The sequence below is a fragment of the Bos indicus x Bos taurus genome, chromosome 8 (assembly GCF_003369695.1).
Source record: "Bos indicus x Bos taurus breed Angus x Brahman F1 hybrid chromosome 8, Bos_hybrid_MaternalHap_v2.0, whole genome shotgun sequence".
NCBI lineage: Eukaryota > Metazoa > Chordata > Mammalia > Artiodactyla > Bovidae > Bos > Bos indicus x Bos taurus.
The window spans coordinates 101,688,774-101,710,862 of record NC_040083.1 but is presented as its reverse complement, the minus strand read 5'-3'; the positions used below and the strand labels follow the sequence as shown (position 1 = coordinate 101,710,862).

At 36.8% G+C, this 22,089-nt stretch overlaps 1 protein-coding gene and 1 pseudogene across 4 annotated transcripts in view; both read left to right on the top strand.

Moving 5' to 3' along the window:
• Positions 1-20,469, top strand: part of LOC113897663 — a 33,782-nt pseudogene extending 13,313 nt beyond the window's left edge. The window contains exons 2-3 of the transcript XR_003512390.1: positions 8,735-8,819; positions 19,294-20,469. The product of XR_003512390.1 is annotated as an immunoglobulin-binding protein 1 pseudogene (transcript). The remainder of the gene's footprint in view (positions 1-8,734; positions 8,820-19,293) is intronic.
• The window catches only part of PTBP3 (polypyrimidine tract binding protein 3), a 91,804-nt gene that overhangs the window by 13,290 nt on the left and 56,425 nt on the right, over positions 1-22,089 (top strand). For 2 of the 3 annotated variants that reach the window (XM_027550514.1, XM_027550510.1), the window contains one exon: positions 8,735-8,819. In XM_027550514.1, coding sequence (XP_027406315.1) covers positions 8,735-8,819 — 85 coding nt within the window. Of the gene's footprint in view, positions 1-8,734; positions 8,820-22,089 lie in introns of those variants that run through there. The other variant, XM_027550512.1, reaches the window with a different exon arrangement.

Sequence of the window (22,089 nt, the reverse complement as noted above, 5' to 3'; positions counted from 1 at the left end):
ACTCATCTGTTGATGGACATTTTGATTGTGCCCACCTCTTGGCTATTGTAAATAGGACTGCTAGGAACATTGTGGTACATGTATCATTTTGGAAAAGTTGCCATTTTAACTCCAGGATTATTTAGTAGCTTTAAAAGTTTAGTTGTCAAACATTAGCTATTCTTTTCTTATCATTTCTAATTTTATTATAGAAACCATAGTATGTTCAGTATATTCCTTTGAATTGTATTGAAACTTCTTTTATGAACTAAAATGGGAATTGGCAACTATTGTCCAAGGACTAAACAGGGCTCGTTGCCATCTATTTTTATACATCCTTTACTAAAATGGTCTTTATACTTGCAAGTGCTTGAAAGAAATCCAATGATTAATATTTTGTAACAGGTGAAAAATAGATAAGATTCAACTCTCAGTGTCTATAAATAAAATTATATTGAAACACAGCCATGCTCATTCATTTTCACATTGTCTGTGATTGCTTTTGTGAATTGTGACAGAGACTGTATGGCCTACAAAGTCTAAAATATCTTACTATTGGCCCTTTACATATAAAGTTTGCCAATCTGGCACAGTGTCTGTTTTTATAAATGTTTATTCTTAGCTGGCTGTCTGGTTCTGCATTCAGTGTATCTGTTAGCTCACGTTATTGATTGTTTTATTTGTTTTTTCTGGTCATATTTTATGTGTTTAGTCTATTGGTTTCTAAGAGAAATATATTAAAATTTCAATTCAGCTGTTGATTTGTCTTTTTTCCCTTATATTTCATCAAGGCTTTCCTTTCATTAGTTTGGTTCCAGAGATTCACCCATCCCCTTAGCTTCTGCAGCTTCTCCATGGTTGGAGATGGGAGTTAACAGTTTATGCTAACTTCAGACTTCCAACTAACTTATTGCTTAATACAGAGAGTGCAAAGGACAGTGGAAGTCTCCGGCTTCAGACCCACCTGTTTATCACCTAGTACAGCAGTACAAAGCATTATAACTTAGATATGTTATTGTGAAATTTTAGAATTCCACGGGTGGAGAGATGATTCAGAAAACTTCCAGGCAGAGGAAGAAAACAAGTCAGTTTTAAAGAAATGAATGTCAGACTGGCATCTAATACTGTATGCTAGATGAAAATGGGACTGTGTTTACAATTTTCTTAAGAAAAGTAATTTTTAACCCAGAATTCTTTACTGTCAAATGATTAATTATGAGGATAGGGTTTTTAGACATGCATGGACCCATAAAGTTTAACTTGGTGTCTACCGTCATTTAGGTAGTTATTTAAGGTTGCAGCAAAATAATGTGAACCAAGGACACGGAAGACAGAAGTTCAGGAAAAAGTTAAGTCAACCCAGATGAAAGTGAAAAGAAGGCTTAAGTTAACGACTGTTCAGAAGTCCTAGAAAGCAGTCATTCAAGATTGAAGCAAGAGAAAAGAGGCTTTTAGGTGGGAGATCTTAGGAAGGAAAATGAGAACTATATAGAATGAGTGGTATCATGAAAGGTTTGGGGAAAATTTGATGATATAAAGGATAATAGTGTCAGAAAAGTAAATACAGTTTTAAAATGTCATGGGAAGCAAAATGAATGAATGAGTGAATGAATGAATAAATAAACAAAGATGTCTAACTGTGAACCAAATTAGAATATATTGTGGTGTTAAGAAATTGATAGAGTGTAATACAGAATCCGTTTAATCTTGATTCTGAGAACAGTGTTTTTCAAGTGGTTCTAAGGTTGTGACATTAGACATGGAGAGTAAGAAGCTAAGTGTGCCAGGATTATGTTTCCTTGTACAGTATTTACATAGTAATAAAAATATAAATATTGTTTATTGATACTCAATTTCGAGTCATCCTTTGGACAGGACAGAAATGGGCAAAGCCAAGAATGCTATTGTTGGAGGGCAGAATATAACAACTATATCAATAAAAGTAAAAGTGAAGCTGACAGAGAGGCAAGGAAGGGGAGGAACAGGTTACTAGTCCCAAAAGCTTTCTTTCAAAATGGAGAATCAAGAGATAATGTCACCTGTGTTCAATTCCTGGTCAAGGAATTAAGATCCCACATGCTGTGCAGCACGGCCAAAATAAAAAAAAATTAAATTTTTTTAAACATTCAAAGAAAAGAATGAATGTATGTATAACTGAATCACTTTGCTGTACACCTGAAACTAACACAACATTGTAACTCAACTATACTCCAATAAAATTAAAATGTTTTTAAATAATAAAAAATAAGAGAATAAGATCTAACATTTCAAAATATATACAAAAAGAGATAACGTCAAGTTGACAAGCAATAAAGATATGTTTAGTATTTAAAGTTCAAAGATACTTAAACAAGAATTAAAACTAATAGCATGTATTTCAAACATTGAGAGAACAGAAAAGGGAGGGATTTTAGAGATAAATTCTTAAGGTTTCATATTAGAGGTCAGTCAGTTTATTTTCAAGTTGATAACTTATAAGTAGTAATATAAACATGTTGTCTACTAGTGTTGTAGTGGCAACCATTAGAATAAGAACTGTTTAAAGACTGGGTTTGAGTGCTGAGATCTGCTTTTACCATATAAACTCTTTTGTAATATTTGTTCTAGTACACATATTTGATAAAAGTAAAAATTAAATTCATAAAACAAAAGAACAGAAGTATTTCAACAAATTCAACTGTGTACGTGTGGAGAACTCTTATTCAGTGTTGCCCCTCTTCTTGTCTTTTCCATAAAGACAACAATTTTATTAGCTTTTTCTTTACCCTTCCAGTACCTTTCTAATGCATATATAGGGCTTCCCTGGTGGCTCAGACAGTAAAGAATCTGCCTGTAATGCAGGAGACCTGAGTTCCATCCCTGGGTCAGGAAGATCCCCTGGAGAAAGGAATGGCTACCCCACCAGTATTCTTGCCTGGAGAATCCCATGAACAGAAGAGCCTGGTGGGCCACAGTCTATGGGGTCGCAAAGAGTCAGACATGACTGAGCGACTAACACTGCACCAGAGACAACTATCCATATTTTTTCTTCCTCTTCTAATACATTTTCAGTAGTCTCAGATATGCAGATGACACCACCCTTATGGCAGAAGGTGAAGAGGAAACTGGAGAGGAACTGAAGAGCCTCTTGATGAAGGTGAAAGGGGAGAGTGAAAAAGGTGGCTTAAAACTCAACATTCAAAAAAACTAAGATGATGGCATCCAGTCACATCACTTGATGGCAAATAGCTGGGGAAACAATGGAAACAGTGACACACTTTATTTCATTATTTTTCTTTCTTTCCAAAATTTGGCCTGTCTATTGTAGTTTTAATCTAATTATACAGAAGAACAAACCTATGGTGTTAACTATAAGCTAATACCTTAGAGCAAACCTAGTACCTAATAAAAAAAGATAGTTCTAGTATCATGGAAAATAATGAGTTTTTTTGATATTTTTTATGATCATAGTACCTTGATAGACTAAAATAAATACCTTATTCTTGAATTTCACATGCATTTAGGTATGATCTGAAATTTAACCATAAGCTAATTAATGGTTTATTTTCAGAATCTTCCTTACCTGTTATTTTATTGGCTGATTTGCAGTTGTGTGGATTGCCTTTTGTCATATTAATAATCTCACTTTAATGCTAAACAGAACCACTTCCCATCAAATTGATAATAAAACACTTTGTCTGTGGTGCTTAATTGCACTATTCCTTTGCTTTGTTGGCCCTGTGTATTTAATTATTCTTAAGCAGGAGAGAGCTTCAATAATTGATACTTGAGGCAGTAAAGCTGATTGGTGTGTTGACTTAACCAGAAAGCTAACAAGTCCGCAGAAAAACTGTTGCACTTTTATAAATTTACTGTGTGTTTCTAAGGAGACTGTTGAGCAAGTATTGTTCCTGCTCCACCCTCACCCCATGATGTCTTCATTATTTGATTTGTTAAAGCCTTTTTGTTTAATGTTAATTTGTTTACCTGTGGTACAGTCATTTTTCTTTCACTTTTTAACTTTTTTTTTTAACAGTTTTCTTCTGTTGATCATCTACAGTCACTCATCCAAATAAGCTTTCCATCATTTATTTAGAGTCTTCATTCTGCTTATCTTCTCTTCATCTCGCAAACTATAATGTCTCACCATAGCTGGCACAGAGTGCTGTGCTTAGTCGCTCAGCCATTTCCGACTCTTTGCGACTCCGCAGACTGTAGCCCACCAGGCTCCTCTGACTATGGGGATTCTCCAGGCAAGAAGATTGGAGTAGATTGCCATGCCCTCCTCCAGAGGAACTTCCAAACCCAGGGATCGAACCCAGGTCTCCCGCATTGCAGGGCAGATTCTTTACTGTCTGAGCCACCAGGGAAGCCTCAGCAGAGAGTGAGGTGGAGCAAAATATGCCACCCTCAAATAGGCCATTTTGGTGTGTTGATTATTTTGAATTAAAGTTACTTAAGAAACAGTTGATGCAAGCATACTGACCCTCCTTTGTCTCCCTGAAAGCAGGAAATAAATCTTCCAAGTGAAAGTATCCTCCTTACATTAGTACAAGGAGCGTAGAAGTCATCTTTATCACCAGAGATAGGAAATTCAAGGCAGAGAAGGCTGATTAAGCCCCAGGCCATTTGTTTTGTCAGAGTTCCACAAATAATTGTTTTCTTTGTCTAAAAGGCATAAAAATTGCATGCTCTGGTCACTTCTTAAAGTCTCATATCTTCATGAGTTCCTGTATGTATGAAATTAAATTTTGTTTCTCTCCTGTTAATCTGTCTTGCGTCAGTTGAATTTTTAGACCAGCCAAAGAACCTAGAAGAGAAGAAGGCAAACGTTTTCCTCCCTTACAAGACAGTCAGTTTTACCTAGGTCTGCATTGCTCTTCCTTAACTATAATGGAAAATTAGTTTTCAGACACTTAGGATATAAATATTAAGCATAATTTTCATAAATACCTTTTGTTTTTTGTGAAGTAGTCTGTTAATTACAGGCAGTGATTCCCCACTCCCCACCCCCAGGAGAAAGAATTGATGTCAAGGAAAGAATAGTTGTTTAGTGAACTGATTGTGTTTTTGTCACTTTTTACAAAGCTTACAAAGTAATACGACTTGGGATTTGAGCTTTATAATGTCTTAAAACCTTTATTTTCTATGATTTGAAAATGAATTTTGGGGAGCAAAAAAGCTTAGCTAGTAAATTTTGATTATCGGTATTTTTTTATGACTGCATTTTCAAATGTAAGCTCTTTTTGCTATCTTTGTCTTTTATCATATCCTGAAATTATTAGGGTCAAAAGTTATTAGTTTTTTAAAGTGTCAAAATTATTTGAGATACGCGTTGTTTATTCTGTAAAATGAATAGTAACCCCCTCTCTGCTATTTCCAAGTATAAAACTTTGGAATCAAATATTTTAATTTTTCTTATTGTATAATAAGACATAAAAATAGCATTCCAGCATTTCATTGGATCCTATAGGGTTTGCTTTACTTATGCATTATTTTAGATTATTGTTATTACTACTATTACATTATTATTACTACTCTTTTAAAAAATGCTTCTTGTTACTATTAGAAGAGCTAGTAGAATTATCAAACTTAAATGCTTTTATTTTGAAGACTCTAATGTTCACCATTTCCTTTTATAGTTTATATTTCGTGTAGAAACATGATATATAACAGTTAAGATGTTTCATTAATTTACTTAATATGCCATATAAATTTATCTTTTTGTAAATATTTGACTAGTAGATCACATTTTTGGACTAAATTTGTCTTTTACAGTTAGAAATCTAAATGGTGATTTAAAGGTGAAGAATAAAGTTTTAAAAAATCCTTCAAATGAATAGTTTTAATATATTTGCTCTATTGATTCATCATTTATCCATGAGAGGAATTAGGCCAACAGTCAAGTTAGGGAACAGGCTTCCCTGGTGGCTCAAATGGTATAGAATCTGCCTGCAGTGCGGGAGACCCAGTTTGGATCCCTGGGTCGGGAAGATCCCCTGGAGAAGGAAATGGCAACCCACTCCAGTGTTCTTGCCTTGAACATAGACAGAGGACCCTGGTGCACTGCAGTCCATGGCGTCACAGACATGAGTCAGACATGATTTAGCGACTAAACTACAAAACAGCAATTCTATGTAGCATGACCAACAACTCTGTGTTAAGCATACTTGATTGCTCTGGAGGCTAATCTTAGAATTCACTCTCCAGCCCCTCCAGCCATGTCGTCAACCTTGCCTGTAATACTGTCTGGTGACTCAAATCCCCTCAAGTTTAAAAAAAAAAAGACACTTTCTCAGGCATAACTTTACCAGGGATTTAGAGATTACCTCCTAGAAGGAGAGGGCAAAAACCAGACCTCTCTTTGAACAAGGTTAGATTCTTTATTACACAGACTGTGAGCCAAACTGAGTAATATTAAAATTGTGGCGGTCATGTGCCAATTCCAACAATATTTGAAGAACCCTTTGGAAGTAGCTCATCTGGTAAAGAATCCACCTGCAATGCAGGAGACTGGTTTGATTCCTGGATTGGGAAGATCCGCTGGAGAAGGGATAGGCTACACACAGCAGTATTCTTGGGCTTCCCTTGTGGCTCAGCTGGTAAAGAATCCACCTGTGGTTCAGGAGACCTGGGTTCGATCCCTGGGTTGGGAATGACTACCCATTCCAGTATTCTGGCCTGGAGAATTCCATGGACTGTATAGTCCATGGAGTTGCAAAGATTCGGACACAACTGAGTGACTTTCACTTTTACTGTAGAAGCAAAAATGCATCTTAGTAGTCATTTGTAGTATATTAGTAACTTGAAGTTACTATATATTGTTAAACAGAAGTTTGAGATTTCTTACAGTTTTACCTTCACTCAAAAAGAAAAGATTGTCTCTTTTACTTCTGAATATTTATTCTATGGATAGAAGAAAATACTGTATTCTAAATGCAGCATAATTTTGGGGATCAATAACTTACATGTGGTGCTAATATTGAGTAGTAGGGAAATAGTAGGCAATTACAGAATTTAAGAATTCATTAAATAATTATGATGGAGACTAACAATGTGACAAAAACTTATCAGTTAAAAAGATTACAGAGAAACATAGATTCATATTATAACTTTGTACAGTGTGTATTAGGATAACACAACTATGAAAATGATCTAGCTAATTAACATTTATATATTTTCCTGATATAATTGGATAAGTATGCAAAAATGTTTAAATGAAGATGGTTATAGTGAAAATTTTGACCTCGTTTTTTTCCTAAACAGATATCATCAGTGTGCTGAAGGAAAGTTCTAGTGCCACATTGTTTATTCTTCTTATGTCCTACTCTTGCCATCTCATGGACTGTAGCCCACCAGGCTCCTCTGTCTATGGGATTTTCCAGGCAAGAATACTGGAGTGGTTGGCCATTTCCTTTTCCAGGGCATCTTCCTGACCCAGGGATTGAACCCAGGTCTCTTGCACTTCAGGCAGGTTCTTTACTGACTGAGCTACCAGGGAAGCCCCTCTTATTCTCAAAGGTTAATTACAAATGGAACTTTATTAAATCTCTTTTGCAGTCCTTTCCATTTTGATTGTGTCAAAATCCAGTCTTTTATCAATTTATCTGACAGGGAATTTGCTTTTTGTTGGTATCAAAAAGTTTGCATTTCTTTTTAAAACTTTAGAAAGTTTCCTTTATTGAAAGAATATTTTTACCTTTAAGGGATTGCTATTCACTACTAATTACATTGTGTATGTATAACTAGATCTCCCCCATGGCTCAGCAGTAAAGAATCCACCTGCCAAGCAGGAGACATGGGTTTGATTCCTGGGTCGGGAGGATCAGGAAATTCTCTACTGCTGTCGGGGGCCAGGTTTCGATCTCTGGTCAGAGAACTAAGATCTCACAAGTGGTGACATGTGGCCAAAAACATTGACTGAGAGCTGAACAAATTACCATTTGAAATAGGTTGGTTTTAAATTTATACATGTTGCTTATTGTCATTCCTATATATAAATGTTTTAATCTTGGTAATAGACCTCATGGTCACAATGAAAAGGCTAGTCCCGCTCACTTACCTTTTAGCTTTGATAATTCAACTTTGAAATTGGTCAAGCTCTTACCTGAAAAAAAGTCTAAATTACTTAAAAGAGTAGTTATTTAAGAAATAATACACAATAAAGACCATTTAAGGAATAATGGAAGAAAAATCACTTATTTAAAGGATTTGGCCAATATAGAAATAAATTACATCTTTTTGTTCAACTTTTAAGAATATATGTATACAATATATATATCATGAAAAAGTATATATATATTTTTATATATATGTCTGAAAAAGGGAGTGCTGCACAAATTATTCACATGCAAATGCTTAAAAACATACTAAAAAACTTAACATGCTTAATATACCAATTGTGTTTAAAATACACTAAATATACTTAAAAGTATACTGCAAAAATAATAATTAGGATACAACCCCTGAATATGGTTTTTGGTACTTCAGCTGTAACATCTCAGAGGGTTTGATCAAAAAAGGTTATAGGATTATGCTCCCAATTATGTGATGGCAGTTCTTTTTTTTATTGTTAACAGCCATGTAGATGTGCAATAATTTTCCTTTACTGTTCTCTTCCAGCCTTTAGATGTCATGATTCTTGAGGTGTTCTCCTTAAATGCCGTGATAATCAGATTTAAGTAATAGTGCTAGCTTTTAAAATTTTTAGTAGTAAATTTATGGATCATTATCAGAGACTCATTTTTATTAACACAATATTGCTCTTGCTTTTCAGCGGGGGTCTGATGAGCTTCTTTCTTCTGGCATCATTAACGGACCTTTTACCATGAACAATTCCACTCCTTCTGCAGGTGTATACGGTGAGTTTTCATTTTTTTTTTTTCAAAATTTGAGAATTTTCTTCCCTGGGTTTCAAACATTTTTTCCACAGTGTTCTTATTTTGCTCATCTTATAACATCAAGTGCTACTATTTATAACAAAAACTAAAATCTGTGGCAGTGAAGTTCATATAGATGAAGTTACTAGTTACAGCACCCTTAAATTTTAAGGATTAATTTGGATCTAATTTTTGACTGGCATTCTTTGTTACATAATTGTGATAAATTATCAATAAGTTGGTGATCTAGAACTGTTGAGTAAAAGAGCTAGATTTAAAAGCTTGCACTGAATGATGATGACTTTAGAAGTATTAAAACTAAGTTAAAATTTTATAAACTCACATGATTTTAAAACTAAATGTTCTTGAAATTTGAGGACTGTAAAATGAATTGGAGGAGTGAAGTACTGAAGAGATAGCAAGGGAGTTAGGAGGCTATTGCTGTACAGGAAATCCTGGTAAGGGAGGAAGATTTCTACTGTAGCAGTAGCAGTTGTGATGGAGAGAATTAGAGAACATAGGTGAAATTGATGGTAATTGGTGATTAGTTGAGTGTTTGAATAAGGAATTCCACTGCTGATTTTCAGATTTTAGATTTGGATAATTGTGTAGCTGAATTGTAGTGCCTTCATTTATTTTAGAAAATACAGAAAAAATAGGGTTGGACAACATAGCATGTTCAGATTTCATACATTGATTTGAGGTTCCTCTGGGAACATCCAGATGGAAGCGTCAGGTAGGTAGTGGGTTCTTCTGGTTTCAGCATCATAAGAGACATTTGGAAATCTATATCACAGCCACTTAACAGTGGAAGCCATGAGAGTAGAGAGTCTCAGAAAAGACGAGATTTTTTTTATCCAAAGGTTTTTGGAGTTATAGGAAGTTAGAGAAGAGTGGACCTCACCTTCTAGACACTGATGTTTGGAAGAGTGAACAACCTTTCTGTGAGAACCCCTATAAGAGAAGTGACAGTTAAGAGAAAAATGAAAAGAAAATTCAGTGAAGAGATTAAAAGTATATGAGAATTGGTCAGCCATGGACCATTACCCTAGAAGATTCGTTGGTGGGGCAGCAACAGGGGGTTTGTTCTTGTGAAAGTGTGAACAGTAGATAATAGGAGCAGGAGACTGAAAGCACTCTCAAATTTGACTTGGCTTCAGAATCATCTGAGTGTTAAAGCACATTTGCAGAGTTCATCCTCAGAATTGCTAGGCCAGTAGGTCCAGGATGGGTCCTGATAATTTTGCATTTCCACAAGTTCCAGGAATGATGATGCTGACATTTGAGGAGCCACACTTAAAGAGAATTACTGAATGAAGGAAATAACTAGAATTTGAAGTTCTAAAATCTGATTATCCTCTTGATCTGTTAGACTTTTAAGGAGAATTTGGCTCTTACTCCTAGAGCTAGGTACATCTAGGCGGGGGGTGGCGGGGGGGAACATGTTTGCTTTTAACTTTAAAACCGAGGTCAGTTTGTCTGATCATATTTATAAACTACTAGAACAGATGACCAGAAAGACTGACATCTGGATTGATTGATTACTTAGGAAAAGAAAGATGTATGAGCTGTGAGTTTATCTGGCAGCAGTAGTCTGCTCTGTTTTGTCTTTATGTTTTGAATTTCCTCTTGTATCCCTTTTCATTCTAGGTTCAGTGTTTTTAGGTTGACAGTTATTTTCTCTTAGTACTTTGCAGGTACTGTTTTATTATTCTTTTAGCCTCTGTTGTTGAGAAGCCTTTTGTCAGCCTATGTTATTATTGTGTAGATAGAATTAATTCTCTGTAGTTGTTCTAACAGTTTTCTCTTTAATTTTGTTCTGTGTCTCTAGCTATGCCTGGGTGTGGATCGCTGGTTCTCTGAGGGTTCACTAAAATAGCTTGGGAAACTTTGAAGAAAATACAGATACCTTGACCTACTCCACACCAATTCTGAAATTGCTGGTTGGGGAAGGAGAGGCCTAGGTACTGTTTTTAAAGCTTCTTAGCTGATACATGTCGGAGAAGGCAATGGCACCCCACTCCAGTACTCTTGCCTGGAAAATCCCATGGACAGAAGAGCCTGGTGGGCTGCAGTCCATGGGGTCACGAAGAGTCAGACATGACTGAGCGACTTCACTTTCACTTTTCACTTTCATACTTTGGAGAAGGAAATGGCAACCCACTCCAGTGTTCTTGCCTGGAGAATCCCAGGGAAGGTAGAGCCTGATGGGCTGTCGTCTTTGGGGTCGCAGAGAGTCGGACACGACTGAAGCGACTTAGCAGCAGCAGCAGCAGCTGATACATGTAAGGTGCAGCCAGGGTTGAAGACCATTGCTGCAGACTTACTTTAATTTATCCTGCTTAGTAGTGACCCCAACTTTCCACAGAATTGCCTCCTTCTGGAACTCCAGTTAGACATGTTTTGGGCCACCTCATTTAGTCCTGCATTTGTTTAACCTCTTGCATTCATTGTCACCTCCTTCTCCTTAAAGTCCTGTATTTTGGATAATTTCCTTGAAATGGTTTTCTGATTCACTCAGTGTTCAGCTTTGTCTGGTATGCTGTTTAATCCTTCTGTTGAGTATTTGATTTCAAGGCATATATTTTTCATTTTTCTGTGTCCATTTGACGCGTTTTTTTAAAGACCACCTAGTTTTGTTTTTTTAGTATCGTGTTCTTTTTTTATGGTCACTATTGTTTTTTCCCCTAATTTTTTAATTATTTAAAACAATTTTTATAGTCTCAGATTTTACAATTATGGAGTTCTTAGGGGTGCTAATATTCCTGGGGTTTGTATCAGCTAATCTTTGCTTATGGTATATTATTTTTACTTGATTCATAATTTTTGGTTATGAGATAAACTTCAACTAAATTCTATTTTTCCTTCTTTGAGAATCTTTTGTGTTTGCTCTGCTAGATTTGCTAGGGTAGAAACGGCAACCCACTCCAGTATTCTTGCCTGGAAAACTCCATGGACAGAGGAGCCTGGCGGGCTGTAGTATATGGACTTGCACAGAGTCAGACACAGCCGAGCGTGCACACGTAGCACAGTATAGTCCTGCTAACACACCCTAATGTGTATGCTAATATATTGCTTTGGGGATTCATACCAGAAGACAAGAGAAAGTAAAAATCTGGGTATTTACATTTCTCCATTCAGATCTCTGAACAGACATATACTTCCTTTTTCGATACCTGTGGTAGATGGAAAATTTCTAATTTTACTTTGCCTTTTACTGAAAGGGGGCCTCCTAAGGGGCTGGCCTGTTGGTACCTAAAAATTTTGCTTCTATTTTTTAGGTCACCTATACATTAAAAATACTTTTGTAATACTTGATTCAATATTTGCAATTCTCTAAAAATTTCAAAAACTAAAGATTATGTTACTCTTAATTCTTGACTTCTTTGAATAAATATTTCTGATTGATTTTGAACAAATTTTATTGGAAAGTTTCTAGGGCTCATTTAAAGAGTTTAATCCCATTGTAAGATACTTAAGTAGTTCTTCAAAGACATAAATAATTTTAAAAATCACATTAATAATGGGTTGCTAAAGGAAAGCCATGTATAGTACTGTGTTGAAAGATCTTTTTGTATACTGTCTTCATCACAAAATTTTTGTAGTTTCAGTTTAGTTAAGTCACTTGGTCATGTCCAACTTTGTGCACCTCCGTGGACTGCAGCACGCCAGGCCTCCCTGTCCATCACCAACTCCCAGAATATACTCAAACTCATGTGCATCAAGTCGGTGATGCCATCCAGCCATCTCATCCTCTGTCATCCCCTTCTTTTCCCACCTTCGATCTTTTTCAGTTTTTCCCAGCATCAGGGTCTTTTCAAATGAGTCTGTTCTTTGCATCAGGTGGCCAAAATATTGGAGTTCCAGCTTCAGCATCAGTCCTTCCAATGAATATTCAGGACTGATTTCCTTTAGGATGGACTAATTGGATCTTGCTGTCCAAGGGACTTTAAAGAGTCTTCTCCAACACCACAGTTCAAAAGCATCAATTCTTCGGCACTCAGCTTTCTGTATAGTCCAACTCTCACATCCATACATGACCACTGGAAAAACCGTAGCCTTGACTAGACGGACTTTTGTTGGCAAAGTAATGTCTCTGCTTTTTAATATGCTATCTAGCTTGGTCGTAGCTTTTCTTCCAGGGAGCAAGCATCTTTTAATTTCATGGCTGCAGTCACCATCTGCAGTGATTTTGGAACCCAAGAAAATAAAGTCTGTCACTGTTTCCACTGTTTCCCCATCTACTTGCCATGAAGTGATGGAACTAGATGCTTTGATCTTAGTTTTCTGAATGTTGAGTTTTAAACCAACTTTTTCACTCTCTTTTACTTTCTTCAAGAGGCTCTTTAGTTCCTCTTCGCTTTCTGCCATAAGGGTGGTGTCATCTGCATATCTTAGGTTATTGTTATTTCTCCTGGCAATCTTGATTCCAGCTTGTGCTTCCTGCAGCCCAGCATTTCTCATGATGTACTCTGCATGTAAGTTGAATAAGCAGGGTGACAATATACAGCCTTGATGTACTCCTTTTCCTATCAGGAACCAGTCTGTTCCATGTCCAGTTCTAACTGTTCCTTCCTGACCTGCGTACAGATTTCTGAAGAGGCAGGTCAGGTGGTTTGGTATTCCTGTCTCTTTAGGAAACACAGTTTGTTGTGATCCTGTCAGTGAAAGGAATCCAGCTTGAACATCTGGAAGTTCACAGTTCATGTACTCTTGAAGCCTGGCTTGGAGAATTTTGAGCATTACTTTGCTAGTGGATGAGATGAATGCAATTGTGCAATAGTTTGAGGATTCTTTGGCATTGCCTTTTTTGGGATTGAAATGAAAACTGACCTTTTCCAGTCCTGTGGCCACTGCTGAGTTTTCCAAATTTGCTGGCATGTCGAATGCAGCATTTTCACAGCATCATCGGATTTGAAATAGCTCAACTGGAATTCCATCTCCTCCACTAGCTTTGTTTGTAGTGATGCTTCCCTAAGGCCCACTTGACTTCACATTCCAGGATGTCTGGCTCTGTAGACAAATGTTTTACACTTGTCTACATAAATCATATGCTTTGCCTTCTAAATGTAATCTTACGATGATGGCAGAGACTATTTATTGTGTGCCCCAATTTCTTAAGCAACAGAGCACTAATTTTTATCAGGGCATGTTGTCACCCAGATTAAATGACTGCTTGTCTAGTCTTCTTATAGCTAGGTGTGTTCATGTGATTGAGTGCTGTCTAACAAGATATAAGTGGAAGTGTTACATTTCTACATGGGTTTTCCTCTATTATCTTTCTGCCTATAGGAGTACTAGCTTCCATCTGTGAGAAAAATGCTCCAGAAATCTGCCTTTGAATTTATTGCTGAATATTAAGCCATACATGCCTGACCAGTAGGGGTGATATTTCAGCTCTACCATAAAGACTATTCTAAACCCACCCTAAAAAGACTTAAAAACAAGCTATAAAACAATTAGCTGATCTGAAAGTAACTTTTTTCCAGAAAGGAGTTTGGCACTTTAAAGGAATGAAACAAATACTGGTGCTCACAGTGTTGAGCATTCAACCAAAAATTGCCAGACATGGAATGAACCACAAAATTGTGACCTGTAGCTAGAAGAAAAATCAGTCAACAGAAACAGGTCTAAAAAATGACAGATGATGAAATCAGCAGATTTGGACTTTGGAATAGTTACTAAAGTATGGGAAAGGATTTAAAGGAAAATAACAAGGAGAAAATAAAAATCAAATGTAACTTCTAGAGATAAAAATATAGCATCTAAAAAAGAAACAGGCATGGCTTTAACAGCACTAATATTCTATAAAAGAAATAATCAGTGAATTTAAAGTCAACAGTAGGAACTAAACACAGACCCAAAAAAAACTGAAAAAAAAAAAAATCAGAGCCTTAGTAACCTGTAGAACAAAGTAAAGTGGTTCTAAACATATGTATATTTGAAGTCCCAGAAAAAAAGATGGGGGTTGGGAAACCAATATGTCTAAAGAAATAATGACTGAAAATATTCCAAATTTGGTGGAAACTGTAAACCCACATATCCAAGAAGTTCAATGAACCACAGGCAGGATAAATACAGTGGAAACCACACCAAGGCTCATCATAATCAAATTGCTGAAAACCAGGAATGCAGAACAAATCTTAAAAGTAGCCAGAAGGAAAAAAGTCACATTTTTCAGAGAAACAAAGATAAGAGTAACGAGAGTTCTTGCCCCCAAATGGTGCAAATCAGAAGACAATGGAGAAACATCTTCAAAGTACTGAAGATAAATAACAATCAGACCGAAATTCTATGTTCAGTTAAAATATTTTTCAAAAATAAAAGTTAAAGCTTTTTTGAGGCACACAAAAGCTGAGAACATTTGTTAGTAACAGACTTAAATTTTATGAAATGGAAAAGGAAATTCCTCAGACTTGAGGAAAGTGATACCAGGTGGAAATTTGGGTCTACACAAAGTGGTAAATATGTGGATATGTGACTTTTCTTCCTCATGTTTTTGGTTAAGTTCAAAGATAATTGAGGGATTCTGGAAAGGTGGTAGAGTAAGAAGCACCAGCAGTCTTTCTACCTAAATGACAATTGGGCTGGCAGAATCTGCCTGTAACTAATTTGGAACTCTGGAGTCTTGAAGGCCTGCGAGTTCCAGGGGAAGACTTGGAAGGTAAACTGTGGTTAATTATGGTCAATTTTAGCTCTCAGCACAGTAGCAGCTACCATCCCTCACCCTCAGTCACATGGCAGGCAGCTGTGTGAGTTCCAGAGCAGCTTACAAATAGGAGCCAGGGTGGGCAAGAGCTTCAAGGATCTGTGCTCTGATTGCTCCTTCTGATCACATAGATGCGAAGAGGCAGGCAGCCATTCTTCTTGCATCTCTCCCTTTGGTCAGCACCTCTCACCCCCAGTACATGTGACTTTCAGAGGATATAAAGGGTTGGTGTTTTCTACACCTTCCTCCCCTTCATTTTCCTTCCCCTATCCCCTTTTGGGAAGCAAATATTAAAGACTAGGACATTAAAAACACAACTGCATCTACAGAGAAAATTAGAAAGTATTAGTGCATGCCCAGGAAAAGGCTCAGAAGACACTTGAGAAGGACTTAAATTTACACCTCAAGCTTATTCTTGGCATAGAGGCAGTCCAAAAGAATCAGAAAAACAATAACACAGACAAGAAAACCCTGAGAAAAGGGAAGAATCTGATTTCCAGCATTACCACAATACCAAATTTGATGAAAAATATGAATATAAACATCTAAGAACCTTTATGAACTCCAGGTAAGATGAATTTGATGAGACCCACACTGAGACACATTTGAAACCAAACTTTTGGAAGTCAGAGATAAAGAGAAAATCCAAAAAGCATTGCGAGAGAATCGACTCATCGCATGCAAGGGATCCTTAATAAGAATATGAGCAGATTTCTCTTCAGGAACTTGGACAAAAGTCAGTGGGCCAATATATTCAAAGTTGTCAAAGAATGTAACTGTTAACCAAGTATCCTGTGTTTGGTAAATTTGTCCTTCAAATGTGAGAGAGAAATTAAGACATTCCCAGATGAGTAAAAACTGAAAAAGTTTATTACTTAACTAGATCTGCCCTGTAAGAAATATTCAAAGGGGTCCCTTGGGGTGAAATGAAAAAAGACAGTAGACAGTAGCTCAAAGCCATTTATTTGAGGAAGTAAAGATCTCAGTGAATGCCACTGTAAAAGCCTGTATCATTCAAACAGTGGTTTGTAATCCACTTTTTCTTCTCTGCAGATTTAAGGGCCTAATACACTTTTTTTTAAAAATTATTAATCTAAAGTTCTCAAGTGACTTGGTTTGTAATTCCACATTTTGTTTTCTACATAATTTAGGAGACTGATAACATTTAAATGAATTGTTTGTTTTTCTGGGCACACATTGTTTAAAGATCTATTTTTTGTGGTAATAGTGGAAAGAGGTGGGGACAGATCTATAAAGGAGCAGAGTTTTTGTATGTTATTGAAGTTAAGCCGGACTAAATTCAAATTAGAGTGTTATAACTTTAGGATGTTAAAAGTAATCCCCATGGTAACCATAAAGAAAATAGCTATCTAATATGCTCAAAAAGAAATGAGAAAGAATACTTAGAGTAGACAGAATCTTAGAGCGAGAGAGTAGAATGGTGGTTGCTAGGGACTGGAAGAAGAGGGTTTAGGGAGCTTCATTTAATGGATATAGAATTTCAGTTTTATCAACACAAGGTGAAAAGTGTTACGGAAATGAATGGTTGTGATAGTTGCACATTATGAATGTATTTAACATCACTGAATTCTGTGTTTAAAGATAGTGATTTTATGTGTATTATACCATAGTAAAAAATTTTTGAAAAAAACTCTAGAATGCTCTCTATGGAAAGCTCCATAAGATACAAGTGATTAAAACAAGATGCAAAAAGGAAAAAAGGTAATTGATTATTTAAAGCAAGATAAAATTAATATAGTTGGGGGGGTTGTAGCAAATGTGAAAAGTACAATATATGACAGTAATACAAAGAATATGTATGATAAGAGAAACAGATGTATACTTTGAAAAGTTCTTACATAATACCTATGTATTATAGTATTATTTTAAGGTAGACTGGGGTAAGTTAAAGAAACTTATTGTTGATTAAACTCCAGAGTAATCACTTAAAAAAAACTAACCAAAAAAGTAAACATAATTGAAAACCAGAGGTTATCTGCCATTTATGTGCATGTTTTATGTGTGATGTATTATGTTTTATTGATAAATTGATCCCTTTATCATTATGAAGTGTCTTTCTTTATCCCTGGTGATATTTCTTTTCCTGAAGTCTACTTTGATATTAGTACAGCCACTTTATCTTTCTTATGATTAGTGTTTACATATTTCTCTTTACTCGTCTTTTTAGCTTTAACCTGAGATTTTTATATTTAAAATGAGTTTCTTATTCACACCATATAATTGAATTTTGCTTTTATCCAGACTGTTGTAACTTCTGCCTTTCAATTGGAATCTTTATGCCATTTTCACTTTATATAATTATTGATATGGTTGGGTTTAAGTTTGTCATCTTGCTTTTTGTTTTCTATTTATATTCATTCTGTTTCTGCTTTCTGTCCTGGTTTTCTTAAGATTATTTTTTATATTCTATTTTATTTATCATTTATTACTTTGTATTCCATATATTTATTTATATTTCTTGATACATATATATATTTTTCACCTAATTGTAGAGCTTCAGAATACATAATACTAACAACTAAATAAAGAAATAGAAAAATCCACAATTATAGCTGGAGATTTCAATACTCCTCTCTCAGTAATTGATAGCCCAGTACATAAAAATTAGTAAGGATACAGAACAGGGTTAGCAAATTCTCCTGTTGGCCAGATCCATTCCAGTTGCTCATTTTTGTATTGCCCATGAACTGAGACTGATTTTTACATAAAAAAATAAACTATATACCTCATATTATTCCATTAAAAAAAATTTTTATTGTTATTTTTTGACCCTATGGCACAGCATGTGGGATCTTAGTTCCTCAACCAAGGATTGACCTGGAGACCCCTACCTTGAAAGCATGGAATCTTAACCAGTGAACCACCAGGGAAGTCCCTGATTTTTACACTTTAAATGGTGAAAAACACAAAGAATATTTTGTTATGATTGTGAAACTTACATGAAATTAAATTTCATTGTCTGTATATAAAGTTTTATTTGAACACAGTCGTGCCTACTTGTTTACATCTTACCTCTGACTGCTTTCATTTTATAACTGCAGAGATGAATAGCTGGGTCAGAGCCTGGATGGCCCACGAAGTCTAAAATATTTATGTGACCCTTTAAAAGAAGTCTGTAGGTCCTCTAATACTGAAGTTTTCAGTACTCTCAACCAGCTTGACCTAATTGACAATGGAATAGTCTCCCCAGCACTATCAGGATACATGCTCAGGTTCACATGAAGTGGTCTGCGAGGTAGACTATATGCTGGGTCCTTAAATAGGTCTCAGTTAAATATGAGTGCATTAAAATTAGGTATTAGAGTTATATTAGAACTAGAAATTTTAAAAAATAATACTCAAATATTTGAGAAGAAATCTCCAATTGCTTAGGAAAAGAAACTATACATATACAGGTATACATATACATATATCCCCTCCTTCTTGAACCTGTCTCCCATCTCCCTCCACATCCCACCCCTCCATGTTGACACAAAGCCCCTGTTTGAGTTTCCTGAGAAATACAGCAAATTCCCATTGGCTATCTATTTTACATATGGTAATGTAAGTTTCCATGTTACTCTCTCCATACATCTAACCCTCTCCTCCCCTATGTATATATGTATACATACATATATATGTCTATCTATGGCTGATTCATGTTGAGGTTTGACAGAAAACAACAAAATTCTGTAAAGCAATTATCCTTCAATTAAAAAATAAATTTGGGGTTCCTCCTTCCCTAAGATGGCAGCAGCTGAAGACGAGTTACTGCTCCCGCGGCTCCCCGAGCTGTTCGAAACCAGCAAGCAGCTTTTGGATGAAGTGGAAATCGCAGCTGAACCCACCAGCTCCCAAATAATCCAAGATAAGGTGTTCAAGGGACTGGATCTCCTGAAGAAGGCTGCTGAAATGTTGTCACAGCTTGACTTGTTCAGCCAAAATGAAGATTTGGAGGAGATCGCGTCCACTGACCTGAAATACCTGATGGTGCCAGCATTTCAAGGAGCGTTCACCATGAAACAAGTCAGTCCCAGCAAGCGTCTAGATCATTTGCAGTGGGCTCGAGAACACTTCTTAAACTTCTTAACTCAGTGCCAGTACTATCACGTGGCAAAGTTTGAGCTGCCCAAAACCAAGACCAACTTAGCTGGAAATAACACTGCTAATTCCTCCATGGCCTATCCTAGCATCATTGCTATGGCATCTCAGAGACAGGCTAAAAAAGAGAGATACAAGCAGAAGAAGGAGGTGGAGCATAGGTTGTCTGCACTGAAATCTGCTGTGGAAAGTGGTCAAGCAGATGACGAGCATGTTCGTGAATATTACCTCCTTCACCTTCGAAGGTGGATTGGTATCAGCTTAGAAGAGATTGAGAGCATTGACCAGGAGATAAAGATCTTGAGAGAAAAAGACTCCACACACGAGGCATCAACTTCTCAGTCATCTCATCAGGACAGGCCTCCAATGAAACCGTTTGTTCTCACTCAGAACATGGCCCAAGCCAAAGTATTTGGAGCTGGTTATCCAAGTCTGGCATCTATGACAGTGAATGACTGGTATGAACAGCATCGGAAATTTGGAGCGTTACCAGATCAGGGAATAGCCACGACAATGTCAGAGTTCAAAAGGGCAGCTCAGCAACAAGAAGATCAGGAGCATGAGGAGGAAGAGGATGATGAGCAGGCAGTGTGCAGAGCTCGAGAGTGGGATGACTGGAAGGACACCCATCCTAGAGGCTATGGCAACCGGCAGAACATGGGTTAGCCTCCCCACAACGAGACAGGACAACAGGGGCTTACATCTTCCCCGCCAAGGACAATAGTGCTGTCTCCCCCTCCCTGCTTTTCTGCTTCAGCTCTGTACAACGAAGGCAGAGATGCTTAGTCTTGCTTAGCATTCAATAAAATGTCAAGCAATGAAGTGTGTATTTGTACCCTAAATGATAAGCCAGAAATCTTGTTTTGGCATTAATCATTCTCATCATGATACATTTTAATTTTCTTAAGTGGAAAGAAAAGAGGACTGAGAAATGGCTCTGTATAATCAATCAGTAGTTGTATGAATTATCTTTAAAAAAAAAAAAAAAAAAAGGTCCCTTCTATCACATGTGCCTGTGCAGAAAATAAATAAAACAATTAAAAAAAAAAAGTAACATATAATCCATAGATCAAATAAGAAAACACCAGGGAAATTAGAAGATATTTTGAAGTGAATTAAAAGGAAAACATGGCTTACTAAAGTTTATAGGATTCAGCTAGAGCTGTTCTTAGGAGAAAATTTACATCTTTAAATGTTTTATTAGAAAAGGAGAAAATGTGTAAAATGAATAAGCTTCTAAGTGTAGCATAAGAAGGACAAATTAAACCCCAAGTAAATAGCGGAATGAAGAAAATGAGGATAATGAAAGCAGTAGCTGCTTTTTAATAGATCAGTAAAATTAATAAACTTCTAAGTAGACAGAAAAAGAAGGTAAGTTACCAGTATCAAGAAGGATCCTGTAGACATTAAAGAGGTACTTTTATGGATTGAATACTGGAGTGGATTGCCATGTCCTCCTGCAGGGGATCTTCCCGACCCAGGGATTGAACCTGTGTCTCTTTGGTCTCCTGCATTGGCAGGTGGGTTCTTTACCACTGATGCCACCTGGGAAGACCTGGAGAAGTTATTTGAAATCCTAAAAGATAATGCTTTTAAAGTGCTGCATTGAATATGCCAGCAAATTTGGAAAACTCAGCAGTGGCCACAGGACTGGAAAAGCTGTTTTCATTTCAATCCCAGAGAAAGGCAATGCCAAAAAATTTTCAGACTACTGCACAATTGCACTCATCTCACCCATTAGCAAAGTAATGCTCAAAATTCTCCAAGCCAGGCTTCAACAGTACATGAACTGTGAACTTCCAGATGTTCAAGGTGGATTTAGGAAAGGCAGAGGAACCAGAGATCAAATTGCTGACATTTGCTGGATCATCAAAAAAGCAAGAATGAAGTTGCCCAATCGTGTCTGATCTTTGCAATACTATGGAATGTGGCCTACCAGGCTCCTCCATCCATGGAATTTTCCAGGCAAGAGAACTGGAGTGGGTTGCCATTTCCTTCTCCAGGGGATCTTCCCAACCCAGGAATCAAACCCGAGTCTCCCGCACTGCAGGCAGACTCTAACGTCTGAGCCACCAGGAAAGCACCCAAAGTTGTGCCTTGCTCCCCTCCCTCCTGTTTCACCATTAATAGGAAGAGACTAAGTTAGGGCCCACTCTGTTTCTTGAAGGGCAAGGAAACCACCTCATCACCAAATGGTTCTAACAGAAAGGGAAAGTGAAGTGAAAGTGAAAGTCGCTCAGTCATGTCCAACTCTCTGCAACCTCATGGACTATATACAGTCCATGGAATTCTCCAGGCCAAAACACCGGAGTGGGTAGCCTTTCCCTTCTCCAGGGGATCTTCCCAACCCAGGGATCAAACCCAGGTTTCCCACATTGAAGGTGGATTCTTTACCAGCTGAGCCACCAGGGAAACCTGTGTGGATAACAACGAACTGTGGAA